This window comes from Natator depressus, chromosome 2 (genome assembly GCF_965152275.1).
Source record: "Natator depressus isolate rNatDep1 chromosome 2, rNatDep2.hap1, whole genome shotgun sequence".
Taxonomy (NCBI): Eukaryota; Metazoa; Chordata; order Testudines; family Cheloniidae; genus Natator; species Natator depressus.
The window spans coordinates 219,356,128-219,369,887 of NC_134235.1; the positions used below are offsets into that span (position 1 = coordinate 219,356,128).

Genomic DNA, 13,760 nt, shown 5'->3' on the forward strand with positions numbered 1-13,760 from the left:
TTGCGGGATCAGAGCTCTAAGGAAAATACAGAAATATTCTTCTTTTCTTATGAATATAAAGCAGCGGTGCGCCAACTTTTTGGCCTGAGGGCCACATCGGGCTTCCAAAACTGTATGGAGGGCTGGGGAGGGAAGGCTGTGCCTCCCCAAACAGCTTGGCCCCCACCCCCTATCGCCCCCTCCCACTTCCCACCCCCTGACTGCCGCCCCTCAGAACTCCCGACACATCCAACCCCCCTGCTCCTTGTCCCCTGACCACCCCCTCCTGGGACCCCCCACCCCTAACTGCCTCCCCACCCCACCCCACCCCCTATCCGACCCCCCTTCCTGTCCCCTGACTTCCCCGACCCCTATCCACATCCCCGCCTCCTGACAAGCCCCCCGGGACTCCCACACCTACCCAACCCCCCACCGTTCCCCATCCCCTGACCACCTCCCCCCCCAGAACCTCCACCCCATCCAACCGCCCCTGTCCCCTGACTGCACCCCAGGACCCCTTGCCCCTTATCCAACCCCACTCCTCCACCCCCGCTCCCCTTCTCCTTACCATGCCACTCAGAGCAGCAAGACAGGCAGCCGCGTGGCCCAGCTGGAGCCAGCCCTGCTGCCCAGCAGGAGCTCGCAGCCCCGCCGCCCAGAGCGTTGGCAGCATGGTGAGCTGAGGCTCCGGGGGAGGGGAGACAGCAGGGGAGGGGCCAGGGGCTAGCCTCCCCAGTCAGGAGCTCAAGGGCCGGGCAGGACGGTCCCGCGGGCTGGATGTGGCCCACGGGCCATAGTTTGTCCACCTCTGATATAGAGTCTGCATCTATACAAATACTACATTAATGAAAAAAAAAAAAAAAAAAAGGCGTACCACTACAAACTCAAAGCATATTACAGTTAGGTAACCCTACCTGATTGCTGGTTTCATTGATGGCTTCCAGAAGTTTTTCAACAGCTGCCTGCAGTCGAGAACTAATATTTAGAACTAATTCTTCATTGTCAGGGTCTATCTCTTCTCCAGCAAAGCCACTCCCTGTGAGATGCTGAGTCAGCTGAAGTCCTTCATCTGTTACTCCTGCCCACCTCATAGTAGCATCATCTCCCAAATCAGTACCGTGATATAAGGAAGAGGGCTCTTCTGCAATAACAACAATAATCTTTATATACGGACTCAGCATTTAAAATTAAAAAATTACACATATGAATTATGATTACAGAGACAAGGTATAAACTAATTATAAAATATTTATACTTTCAAAGCAGGACACCACAAAGACATACAGAGAAACTGTTGTACGTTAAAAAATATATATGCAAGGTACAGTGCAAGTTAATTAGAGAACAAGCAAAGAGAGAGAGGAGTTATGAACAGAGAATAATATTTTGAAAAGCCTGGTAGTACTGCTTCGGGCTCTAAGAGCCTGATCTTTCAAACTGTTATCACTGACAGTAATTTTTACTACTGCGAGTAGACCATAATAATGATTTGCAGGACTGGCCCTTAATATGGAGTACCAGGGAAAGAAACAGATAATCCATCTGTCATCAGTAGCTAAGTGTGGCATTGTGAATTAGCCCAATTGTTCAAGAAAATTACTAATTACAATACAAAAACAAATTAGTTGAGCACAATAATGTAAGCAATTAATACAAAATTTCTTGGAATGAAGGTGACTGGAATACTGAACACACTGATAGTCAGCAATATTATTAATGAACTGTAAATTGGTTAAAGGGATATATGAACCAATGACAAATGTTGCAGATGAACAGGTAGGGTCTGTACTGATGGACAATATGGTCTTTTTCTAGTCCTTAATATTTCTGATGTCTGATTTCAGTTTCATATGAAATATCCTTTCTGTCTGAAAAGCTGCAGCAGACACAGTTTTGCCCAAGGCTTTTTTAGCCTGATACAAGTAATCAGAAAGCACTGGATTTTGAATATTTAGAATGTAGGGATTCAGTAAAGCAAGAGACAAATGTGCACATATTGTCTATTTTCAAACCTTTTAGGCAACAGGTGAAATTTTCAACAACAGTAGGGTGAGTGCAATAACAATATATTAATGTCTCATAGCAGTAGATTATTTCATTATGTTACTATAGAATTTTGAAGCACTATCTGATTATTAGATTTATTAGATTCTGAATTGGCAAAAATGTTTCCTTATAATAGAAAAGTTTGTTTTATCAAAATAATATAATCTTTAAAATATCTTTCTGCCATTTTTTTTTTCAAATGGACAAATATTTTTTACCCAAGGTTTAAATTTCATAGACTGAATGGGTTTGTTCTCCAATTCATATCATCTGACAGTCAACAGTAATTACTCAATATATCGTAAGGCATTAGCAATTCATAATTCTGTGCATGACACACCAAATGTCATTCCTGTTTTTTAGTTACAGAAAGTGAAGTAATTTCCCCATGAAACTGCTTTGGAGACAGATGGAAAAGACTTTGGGGGGGGGGGGGGCAAGTAATGGCATCAATTAATCTACGCTTGTTCAGCAATTAAATATGAAACAAGTAAGAGGGATCTGTAAATTACAGTATTGAGTTGTTATTCCATTTAAGGGTTCTGATGATATCAAGAATTATAGAATATCAGGGTTGGAAGGGACCTCAGGAGGTCATCTAGTCGAACGAACCCCCTGCTCAAAGCAGGGCCAATCCCCACCTAGATTATCCCAGCCAGGGCTTTGTCAAGCCTGACCTTAAAAACCTCTAAGGAAGGAGATTCTACCACCTCCCTAGGTAACCCATTCCAGCACTTCACCACCCTCCTAGTGAAAAAGGTTTCCCTAATATCCAACCTAAACCTCCCCCACTGCAACTTGAGACCATTACTCCTTGTTCTGTCATCTGCTACCACTGAGAACAGCCTAGATCAGGGATCGGCAACCTTTGGCATGCGGCCTGCCCGGGGAAGCCCCCTGGCGGGCTGGGCAGGTTTGTTTACCTGCTGCGCCTGCAGGTTCGGCCGATTGCAGCTCCCCATTGGCCTGGAGCGGCGAACCACGGCCAGCGGGAACTGCAATCGTTCGAACCTGCAGACGCAGCAGGAAACAAATTGGCCCGGCTAGCCACGGGGCTTACCCTGGCGGGCCGCATGCCAAAGGTTGCCAATCCCTAGCCTAGATCCATCCTCTTTGGAACCCCCTTTCAGGTAGCTGAAAGCAGCTATCAAATCCTCCCTCATTCTTCTCTTCTGCAGACTAAATAATAATTTAGTCTGCAGAAGAATCATGACAGCAAAGCTGGAACAGTTTGTGTAGTTAACAGAACTTCAAAATGGAACTACAGCAGCCTCTTCAGAATTTGCTTGTTTTTAAAAAAAATTGTATTTAGTACATAGGTTTGATCTAATCTCTTTATACCTATTCTTCCCTCTTCTTTATTGCTCTCCCTCCTTCAAATTGTCATAAGAATGGTTGGGCCCTCTGAAAAACCAACTCCTACAACAGCTGTTTTGGGGGGAATACAGCAAGAAGTGCAAGATTCTAGTTTTAATTTTTTTTTAAATGAGTTGCAACGTGTTTAACAACGTAGTTGATATATTATACATTTTTATGCCTAAACTATACCATTCAGGGAAATGATCACACTTTTAGTTTCATGTCATTCGCATTTATTTCAACATAATCAAGCTTATTACCCATATACAACAACTTTTAGGGTAGGTTTGGGGAAATAAAGATTTTTCTTAGCATCTTAAGATCCCATACCTCTGTAATGAGACCTTCAGTGGAACTAACTATTCTATACTTTTACAATAATATATATCATTTGGATTGCTCAGCACCCAAGCTGAAAGGCCTTTTGGTATCCTGAAATAGTGACACAGGAGCTTTAATATCCTCAGAGTAGAAAGGACCTTTATCTAAGATGGACATCCAGCACTGTAGAGTTTCCCAATGCTGTACCAATGTAATAAAGACATTTATTAAAGTTTTGTTAATGTCAATGAATTTGGAATGAAACTTGAAACTCAAATTACATAATTGCAGTGCAGCCTAATGGTCATAGCCTATAATACCTGAATGTTAACAGAAGTTTTGCCTGAGAAGTATTGTTGCACTGGGCCATAGTGAGTTACTTTAGAACACAAAGTATTCTTTCTGCAAAGCAACTGCATAGATATGCAGCACTTTTCTGCAACTTCTGGCTGATCAGAAATATGAATGGAAAAATTTCAAGCCTCAAAGCTTGCTCCTAATCAGTACTGACATAGTCTCAACATTTCAGCAGCTGATGCTAATATCATCATTCTCTCCTTACCGATGCTACTAATATTAACAAAAAGAAAAGGGAGTATTTGTGGCACCTTAGAGACTAACAATTTTATTTGAGCATAAGCTTTCGTGTAGCATAAGCTACAGCTCACTTCATCGGATGCATCTTATTAAGTAAGTTCTCCTTTATCCATGCCAATGACCAAAAGATTATGGTGTGGAATTCATGAGGTAAAGACAAAGATTTGAGACTTCAGATTTTAAAACCATAGCTTGGTTACAATAGTTTTTACCCCATCCCCAGTTCTGTAGCTACTGTTTTGAAGTTTATCTTTGGCTATATATAAAATAAAAACCAAATGCAATAAAGCATTTTCTAAAGAAAAAAACAATTCTGAAGCATAATTTGACTGAAGGATAGCTGTCAAACAAAGGGAAGTGCCATCTCCTGAGTTCAGCAGTGGTAATGAATGTAAAGTGCTATTTTATTCTGAAACACAACAATTTTTATATTTATTAATTTATATTTAACAGATCTGTTTCTTGTGTTTATTCAGAGTCATATTTGTTTATTTTAGTGATTAAGGCTTTGATCCTGCATTGAGCTCTGCTTGGGCAAGACTGAGGCCTAAAATCAGGTTTTACTGTTTTTCATTCCTGTTGGCCCTGAAGAGCCAACAGAGCTAAGAGCATGTGAGCAGGATTCTATTTTTCCTAATATATCACCAACAGAATAATTTACTTAATTCTAATTAGTTACACCCGTGCATGCCCCAATAATGCAGTGCAATTACCCAGGTGTCACCCATTATTTGGCCTGCAGAAACTTTACAAATAGTAAGGATACTTGAAGAGGAAAAAACCTAGCTTGACTCTCTCAGAGTTTTGATTAAGTCTGCAGAGTGAACAACTGGAATATGGAAGTCACTGTGGGATGGTAAATATAGAAACCATTGATGGCATTTTTAAAAAATCACTTATGAGTGTAGAAATGCACTTTAAAAAACACTATTTCCCTGGAAAGCGTAAGTCTCCAGATGTATTCTTTTGAAAATAGCAAAGCATTCCCACATCTGTGCCATTCATTTTAGGTGACAAATCTGAGGAACTGTCCCAGACTGAGGAGTCAATAAAGGTTTTGGAACAAACTGATAAATTAAACAGTAACAAGTCACCAGAACCAGATGGTATTCAAACAAGAGTTCTGAAGGAACTCAAATGGGAAACTACAGAACTACTAACCACGGTATGAAACCTAGCGCTTAAATCAGCATCTGTACCAGATGACTGAAGGACAGCTAATGTAGCACCAATTTTTTAAAAAGACTCCAGAGGCGATCCTTGCAATTACAGGCCAGTAAGCCTAACTTCAGTATCAGGCAAATTAGTTGAAACTATAATAAAGAACAGAATTATCAGACACATAGATGAACACGAGATGTTGGGGAAGAGTCAACACGGCTTTTGTAAAGAGAACTCATACCTCACCAATCCAACAGAATTCTCTGAGGGAGGTTAACAAACTTGGACAAGGGTGATCCAGTGGATACAGCATACCTGGACTTTCAGAAAGCCTTTGACAAGGTCCCTCACCAAAGGCTCTTAAGCAAAGTAAGCAGTCATGGGATAAGAAGGAAGGTCATAAGTACCTAAGAGGAAGATACTCATCTGTAACTGGAGGTTCTTCAAGACGTGTGGCCCCTATTGTATTCCACATGTGGGTGCGCATTCATGCCATGCGCCTAAGTCCGGAAATATTTCCAAGCAGCGTCCGTTGACCTGCACATGCATATTGAGTCTCCTCATACTCCTGGTCCACGGTATAAAGGGCAGGAAAGAGGGCGGGTAGTGGGAATACAGATAGAGAACACACCTCTCTAAGTTACAGGTGAGTAACTTCCTCTTCTTCTTTGAGTGATGGTCCCTATGTGTATTTCACATGTGGGTGACTCATGACCAGTAATCAGTGCAGAGGTGGCATAGCCATCTGCAATACAGCGTGGTCCATGGCCATGTCCGCATCTGCCATGTATGTTACAGTGCACCGTAAACATATGGACAGAGCGCCACGTCGTGGCCTTGCAGATGTCTTGCCATGGTACATCTGCTAGTGAGGCTTAGGAGGTGGCTTGCACTCATGTAGAATAAGCTGTTACACCAGGTTGGAGTGTTCATAGCATTCCGGTACGCACACTCAGACCCATTTACAGATTCTTTGGGAAAATATGGCTTGTCCTGTTGATCTCTCTGCAACGGTTATGTAGAGTCTCGGCAACCTCCGAAAAGGTCTAGTCCTGTGCTAGTAGAACACCAGGGCGCACTGAACATCAAGAGACTGCAGGGCTCTGTTGGTGGGAAATTTGGATGGAACACAGGCAAGTGGATGGATTGATTGAGGTGGAATTTGGACACCACACTGGGAAGGATTTTGGGGTGTAGCCTTAATGAGACCTTGGCTTGTGAAGCACCATGTAGGGAGGGTCTGCCATCATGACAGTGAGCTCGCTGACTCATCTGGCCAAGGTGACAGCAACCAGGAATGCCCCTTTCATGGGGGGGGGGTCATGGAGCATGTTGCCATGGGTTCGAAGGGCAGTCTCGTGAGGGCAGAAAAAACAAGGTTAAGATCCCATGGAGACAGGAGCTTCACAACTGGTGGAAAGGTGCTGAGCAAGCCCTTCATGAAGCACACAGTTGTAGGGTGTGTAAAGATGGAGGTGCCCTCCACTGGTGGGAGGAAGGCAGTAAGTGCCGCCAGGTGTACCCGGATAGAGCTGATAGCTAAGCCCGATGTTTTGAAGGCAAGTAGGTAGTCCAGCACAACTGGGATGGTCACTGTGTCCAGAGAGGGGTAATGGCAGTGAGACCATTCCAGGAAGCGCTGCCACTTTGTGAGATAGCAAGTTTTCCCGCTTTGGGTGAGGATTTGTCGAACCAGGGCGGAGCACTCATGGACTACACTCAATGCCATTCTAAATACCAGGCTGTGAGGTGAAGGGAGTCCAGGCCGGGATGCCGGAGTCTGCCCCAATATTGCATAAGGAGATCCGGGAATGCCCAGAGCCTGACTGGTCAGGCAAAGGGTTTCAGGAGGTCAGTGAACCAGAACTGCCAGGGCCAGTAGGGCACCATGAGGATGATGTTGGCCCTGTCCCAGCGAATCTTGTGAAGAACCTGAGACAGTAGAGATATGGGGGGAAAGGCACAGCGGAGGTCACCTGTCCAGGAGATGAGGAGAGCATCTCCCCAGGGCCCCTGTCTAGAGCTGCCCTGGAGCAATAGCAGGGAAGTTTTTGATTTGCTTGACAGGCAAAGAGGTCCCAACAAGGGGCTCCTCACTGGGTGAAGAGATCATTGAGGACTACATTGTGCAGTTGCCATTTATGGTCTACGTGTAGCGTTCTGCTGACTGTTGGCTAGAGAATTCTGGGTGCCCGGCAGGTATGTAGCATATATTGTCACCTGCCTCCTGATGCACCAGTTCCATAGCCGAACAGACTTAGAACAGCAGAGATGTTGTCAGAGAGAAGCTGAATGTGAAGGGACCATATCAGCGGAAGGAAGGCTTTGCAGACGAGATGGACTGCCCTGAGTTCTAGTATGTTTATGTACAACCCAGTTTGTACATAAACACGTAAGTGCAGGCTGCCATATGCCCCGAGAAAGAGAGGCATTGGCGGACCATGGTGCAGGGCCTATAGCAAAGATGAGCAATGAAGGCATTAATCGCAGAGAAATGATCCGCTGGGAGGAAGACTCATGCAGCAATCAAATCCAGTATTGCCCCTCTGAAGTGTATTTGTTTGTGTGGGTGTGTCAAAATAGATATGTCTTCGGTGACGCAGATACCCAAGAATAATAGGAGGTTTTGAAGATTGCCGAGAGAGCTTTCAGCTGCAAGTGTGTCATGAGGAGCCAGTCATCCAGGTAGGGGAATATGGAGTATCCTAGGTTCCTTCTCTGGGCCACTACCACCGCAAAGACCTTCATGAATACTTGTGGTGCTGTCGCAATGCTGAATGAGAATACCTAAGATTGGAAGTGTTGGTGCGCCACCCTGAAATGCGACAGGTGGATGTCCACATGGAAGTAAAAATCTTCTATGTTGAGAGCCATGAACCATGCTCCCTGGTGGAGGTAGGGGATGATCGATGCCAGCGTTATCATTCAAAATTAGGTCTTCCTGATAAACTTATCTAGTAGTCAGAGATTGAGGAAGGGATGCTGTCCAGCGTCATTTTTCGGGATGAGGAAGTCTGGTGAATAAAAGCCTCTACCCTGGTATTGGGGAGGAATGCACTCTATCGCACCCTTAAGGACGACAGCGTTTGTTTCCTTTTGAAGAATCAGTTGGTGGGAGGGATCAGCAGCTGCCTGGATGACCATGGTTTTGGGAATCGGGTGGATAAATAAAAAAATCATCCCGTCAGCTGGCACAAAATATCTCTCTCTCTTAGGCGGCAACTTCTCCTGGCACCAGTGGGTGCTCAATCCCCCTCGCCCCTTCCCCAAAGTCCCCGCCCCAACTCCACCTCCCTGCCCCTATTGGACTCCTTCCCCAAATCCCCGACCCAGCCCCGCCTCTTCCCCCCTCCCTCCCACAGCTTGTTAGTGCTGGGAGGAAAAGCGGGGATGCAGCGCGCTCAGGGGAGGAGGCGAAGGTGAGGTGAGCTGGGGTGGGGAGCCTGGCTGCCAGTGGGTGCAGAGTACCCACCAATTTTTCCCCGTGGGTGCTCCAGCCCCGGAGCACACACTGATTAGACGCCTATGCTCTCTCTGTTCTCTTTGGTGTGGGGGCGCACAAGGCTGGTGTGTGCCTCACCGACTGAACTGGTTCTAGGATGGCCTTGTTTATCGGGAGCGCCATTCTTGAAGGTCCTTGTGGTTGGAGAATGTCCAGGAGGCGATGTTTGGGTCCTGGACTTCCTCCAGTGGAATTTGCAGGTCTGTGGCCACCTTCCTCAGCAGGTCTTGATACTGCTAGTGATGATCTGGCAGAGAGAGCAGGAGGGGGATGATTGCCTCCTCCAGTGACGAGGAGCTCCGGTTGGGACCGGCAGTACCGACTTGACATCCTCCTTTTTGTATACCAACAGTGCAGAAGGGTGTACAGGGGAAGCCTGGCAGGACCCTTGGGATGACTCCGGATGCCTTTTGTACAGGTCCCAGGGCCCCCAGTAGGGCCAGAATGAGGGGTCCACTAGTCTGGGCGGGCCCCTAGGAAGGAGTACCAGGCATCCCTGGGTAGGTCGTAAGCAGGAGGATGAGGAGGTCTGAGATGTATGTCTGGGCTCCTGTGTGGCAATGGGGATGGTGGCGGTGCCATGTCCCAGAACTCCCTGGAGTCGGAGGATGGTTCCATCAGTGGCCAGACTGTTGGTGCCAGAGGGCTGCAGTGCAGCGCATGAGAGATGGGCTTCTCTTGCAAAAAGAACAAAGGTTCATATTCGAGTGTGGTAGTGTCCTGGATAAGAGCAGGGCCTGAGAGAAGTGGAGATTGTGGATATAGTAGAATCATCTCCTCCATTGTGAGGAATGTCTCAGTGTGGCCAGGGGTCCATGGGGCACCCGGTTGAGACTCCAGAGGGACCCAGTGAAGTTGGCAGAGTTGGTCTATCCGGTAAGCGAGACAGAACCGTTGGTGTCATGCTAGCAGCCAGGTGGTCTGAATGCTTTGGTACAAGGGTGACCGCTGGTAATGATGGATTCCGCTTTCGCTTGGCTTTACCCCCCAGCCAAGGGGGCCTTCAGTGGCACTCCCATGGGATCTGCATTTAACGTCTCATCTGACCAGGTGTGGCATAGGGAGGGAATGCTGAGTTTATGAGCAGTCCGCTATGGGGACCTACTCTTGTGTGTCTTGTGCTTCTTGCTTTCATGATGGGGCTTGTCTCTGGGCTTCAGTGTGACGGGTTTTTTTCAATAATTTTTTTATTTACATAATTTGTAAAATATATATATTTTACACCAATTTTTCAGTAATAGTGTACTGTGACACTTTTGTATTTTTATGTCTAATTTTTAGGGCTGTCAATTGCAGTTAACTCACGTGATTAACTCAAAAAAATTAATCACGATTAAAAAAATTAATTGCTATTAATCGCACTGTTAAACAACAGAATACCAATTGAAATGTATTAAATATTTTTGGATGTTTTTCTACATTTTCAAATATATTGATTTCAATTACAAACACGGAATACAAGGTACACAGTGCTCACTTTATATTATTTTTTATTACAAACATTTGCACTGTAAAATGATAAACAGAAGAAATGGTATTTTTCAATTCACCTCATACAAGTACTGTAGTGCAATCTCTTTATCATGAAAGTGCAACTTACAATTGTAGTTTTTTTGTTACATAACTGCACTGAAAAACAAAACAATGTAAAACTTTGGAGTCTACAAGTCCACTCAGTCCTACTTCTTGTGCAGCTAATCACTAAAAGAAACAAGTTTGTTAGATTTGCAGGAGATAATGTTGCCTGCTTCTTAATTACCTCACCTGAAAGTGAGAACAGGAGTTCACATGGCACTGTTATAGCTGGCGTCGCAAGATATTTACGTGCCAGATGCGCTAAAGATTCATATGCCTCTTCATGCTTCGATCATCGTTCCGGAGAACATGGCTCCATGCTGATGATGCTCGTTAAAAAAATAATGTATTAATTAAATTTGTGAGTGAACTCCTTGGGGGAGAATTGTATGTCTCCTGCTCTGTTTTACCCACATTCTGCCATATATTTCATGTTTTAGCAGTCTTGGATGATGACCCAGCACATGTTGTTTGCTTTAAGAACACTTTCACTGCAAATCTGACAAAATGCAAAGAAGGTACCAACGTGAAATTTCTAAAGATAGCTACAGCACTTGACCCAAGATTTAAGGATCTGAAGTGCCTTCCAAAATCTGAGAGGGATGAGGTGTGGAGTATGCTTTCAGAACCCTTAAAAGAGCAACACTCTGATGTGGAAACTACAGAACCCAAAGCACCAAAAAAGAAAATCAAACTTCTGCTGGTGGCATCTGACTCAGGTGATGAAAATGACCATGTGTCGGTCCGCATTGCTTTGGATTGTTATCGAGCGGAACCCATCATCAGTATGGACACACGTCCCCTGGAATGGTGGTTGAAGCATGAAGGGACATATGACTCTTTAGTGCATCTGGCATGTAAATATCTTGTGATGCTGGCTACAACAATGCCATGCAAACGCCTGTTCTCACTTTCAGGTGACATTGTAAACAAGACACAGGCAGCATTATCTCCTGCAAATGTAAACAAAATTGTTTGTCTGAGTGATTGGCTGAACAAGAAGTCGGACTGATTGGACTTGTAGGCTCTAAAGTTTTACATTGTTTTATTTTTGAGTGCAGGGGTTTTTTTGTACATAATTCTACATTTGTAAGTTCAACTTTCAAGATAAAGAGATTGCACTACAGTACTTGTATTAGGTTAATTGAAAAATACTATTTCTTTTGTTTTTTACAGTTCAAATATTTGTAATAAAAAATAAAGTGTGCACTGTACACTTTGTAGTCTGTGCTTTAATTGAAATCAATATATTTGAAAATGTAGAAAACATCCAAAATATTTAAATAAATGGTATTCTATTATTGTTTAATAGCGCAGTTAATCGTGATTAATTTTTTTTAATCGCTTGAGAGCCCTACTAATTTTGTAAGCAAGTAGCTTTTAACTGAGGTGAAACTTGGGGGTATGCAAGACAAATCAGACTCCTAAAAGGGATGCAGTAATCTGGAAAGGTTGAGAGCCACGGCCTTATAAAAGGCACAGTTACAAAGTCAGAAATAAATGGATCATATTCAGAAAACTGGTGGTGAACTTACTTTGATTGATAGATATATGCCTTTTTCCACTTGACTATAGACAAAGAAAAACCTTATAGAAGAATCTCTCTTTATACATAGTCTCAGCTTTCACAATTAAGATTTTTTGGATGCAGAAGAGGGTGATGTTTCTTTTATATTTCCAGAAAGCTATGGTAAAAATCTTGCAAAGAAACATTTCCTCATACTTGCCATTGTTAAAAAAATAGGACAAATATAAGGACTTTTTTCTTGTAGAAACACTAATGGAAATGTTCCAAAAGCAAATGCTCTAACAGAAAAGCAAAATAATGTCCCACAATAATCACGACAGAAATGGACCAAATAAATGTCAGTCCAGTTCCTACTGAAGGAACTGTGTCCCCTGCAAGGAAGCTTTTGTATTATAATTTTGTAAGAGTAAATTACAGACTGTGCACTCACACATCTAAACCACAGGCAAAAGAGATTAATTCCACAATAATTTTATCTAGTCTGTAATACATGTTCTTTCCTTTGGCCCCTCAATTTCACTCAATTCTTTTTCAAGAAAACATATAAAAAAGAATACTGGCAACAAGCTTATATATGGATGACTGAAATTCAGATGTTACTCTTGTCTCTCACTAGTGGGGCAGAGGGGGCATAGACCAATATGGTCCAAGGGGAAAGAATGCTGTGCACCCATCTGTAAAATCCACCTTTAATAAACACAGAGAGAAGAACAGAAGAACTTCGGCAGGAAAGAGACCCAGGCCTCTTCTATGTAATGGAACATTCCTGCACTTTGGGGCCTTTGAACGAGTACACAGTAGACACTAATTATGGGGCCTTCTGCAGTCTTTTACATACTAGGGTAGCATGTAAATCAGACATGAATTTTTATTGCATCCATCCACGTGGCAAATGCATGCAGCCAATATTTTTATATTGTGTTTTTCAGTATATTTACAGCACATATAATACAAATCACCTCTTGTATAATTCTTGTATGTATAAACAGGAGCAAATAATTAATGACAGCAATGTGTGCAGGGGAAGGCAGAAAGTGTATATATGCAGTTTGAGTGCATATATACACACAGCAAATGTGTGTGTATGACAGATGAATAGCTGTAAACACATGTATGCACACCTGTCTGGGGGAGGGCAGCAAGCATATGTGCTGTAGGTAGATGAAGCTCACTGGGTATGTGGAAGGAGGGCAGCAAGCATTAGTAGATGGTCTGTGAATATGGGTAGTAGGGAAGTGGCACATGTAACTATGCCTAGTTGTGTTCCAGTCATCACAGAGGATATGATTACATTCTTCACATTTCTCTGGGAGAGAGAATTTGTGAAGGTACAATCCATTTTCTACAGCTCAAACTGTGCACTGAGTCGGAAGAACGTTACAAACCATTGTTTTCAATAGACGTGGTCATTGTAAACTTAAATCCTTTCCCACATACATTACTCCTGGGGGAATTCTGTGCCAAAAAATTAAAAATTCCGCACACAATTTTTAAAAATTCTTCAAAATTCTGCATATTTTATTTGTCAAAATAATACAGTATGATCACACCAGTTTCAATTATTTTAGTAATTTATTTCAAAATACCTGTCAGCATGTATGTCTGTAACAATACAGACAATGAAAAAGATTCAGAAAATGTTTTTTGTCAAATAGATTCCTTACTAGGCATTTAAATACAGAACTTGAGGAA

The 13,760-nt window shown here is 43.3% G+C and overlaps 1 protein-coding gene across 6 annotated transcripts in view; it reads right to left on the reverse strand.

The window, feature by feature from the left end:
- AKAP9 (A-kinase anchoring protein 9) overlaps nt 1-13,760 on the reverse strand; it is a 218,370-nt gene that overhangs the window by 77,232 nt on the left and 127,378 nt on the right. For all 6 annotated transcript variants that reach the window (XM_074945942.1, XM_074945947.1, XM_074945945.1 and 3 more), the window contains one exon: nt 894-1,120. In XM_074945942.1, the coding sequence (XP_074802043.1) occupies nt 894-1,120 (227 nt within the window). The remainder of the gene's footprint in view (nt 1-893; nt 1,121-13,760) is intronic.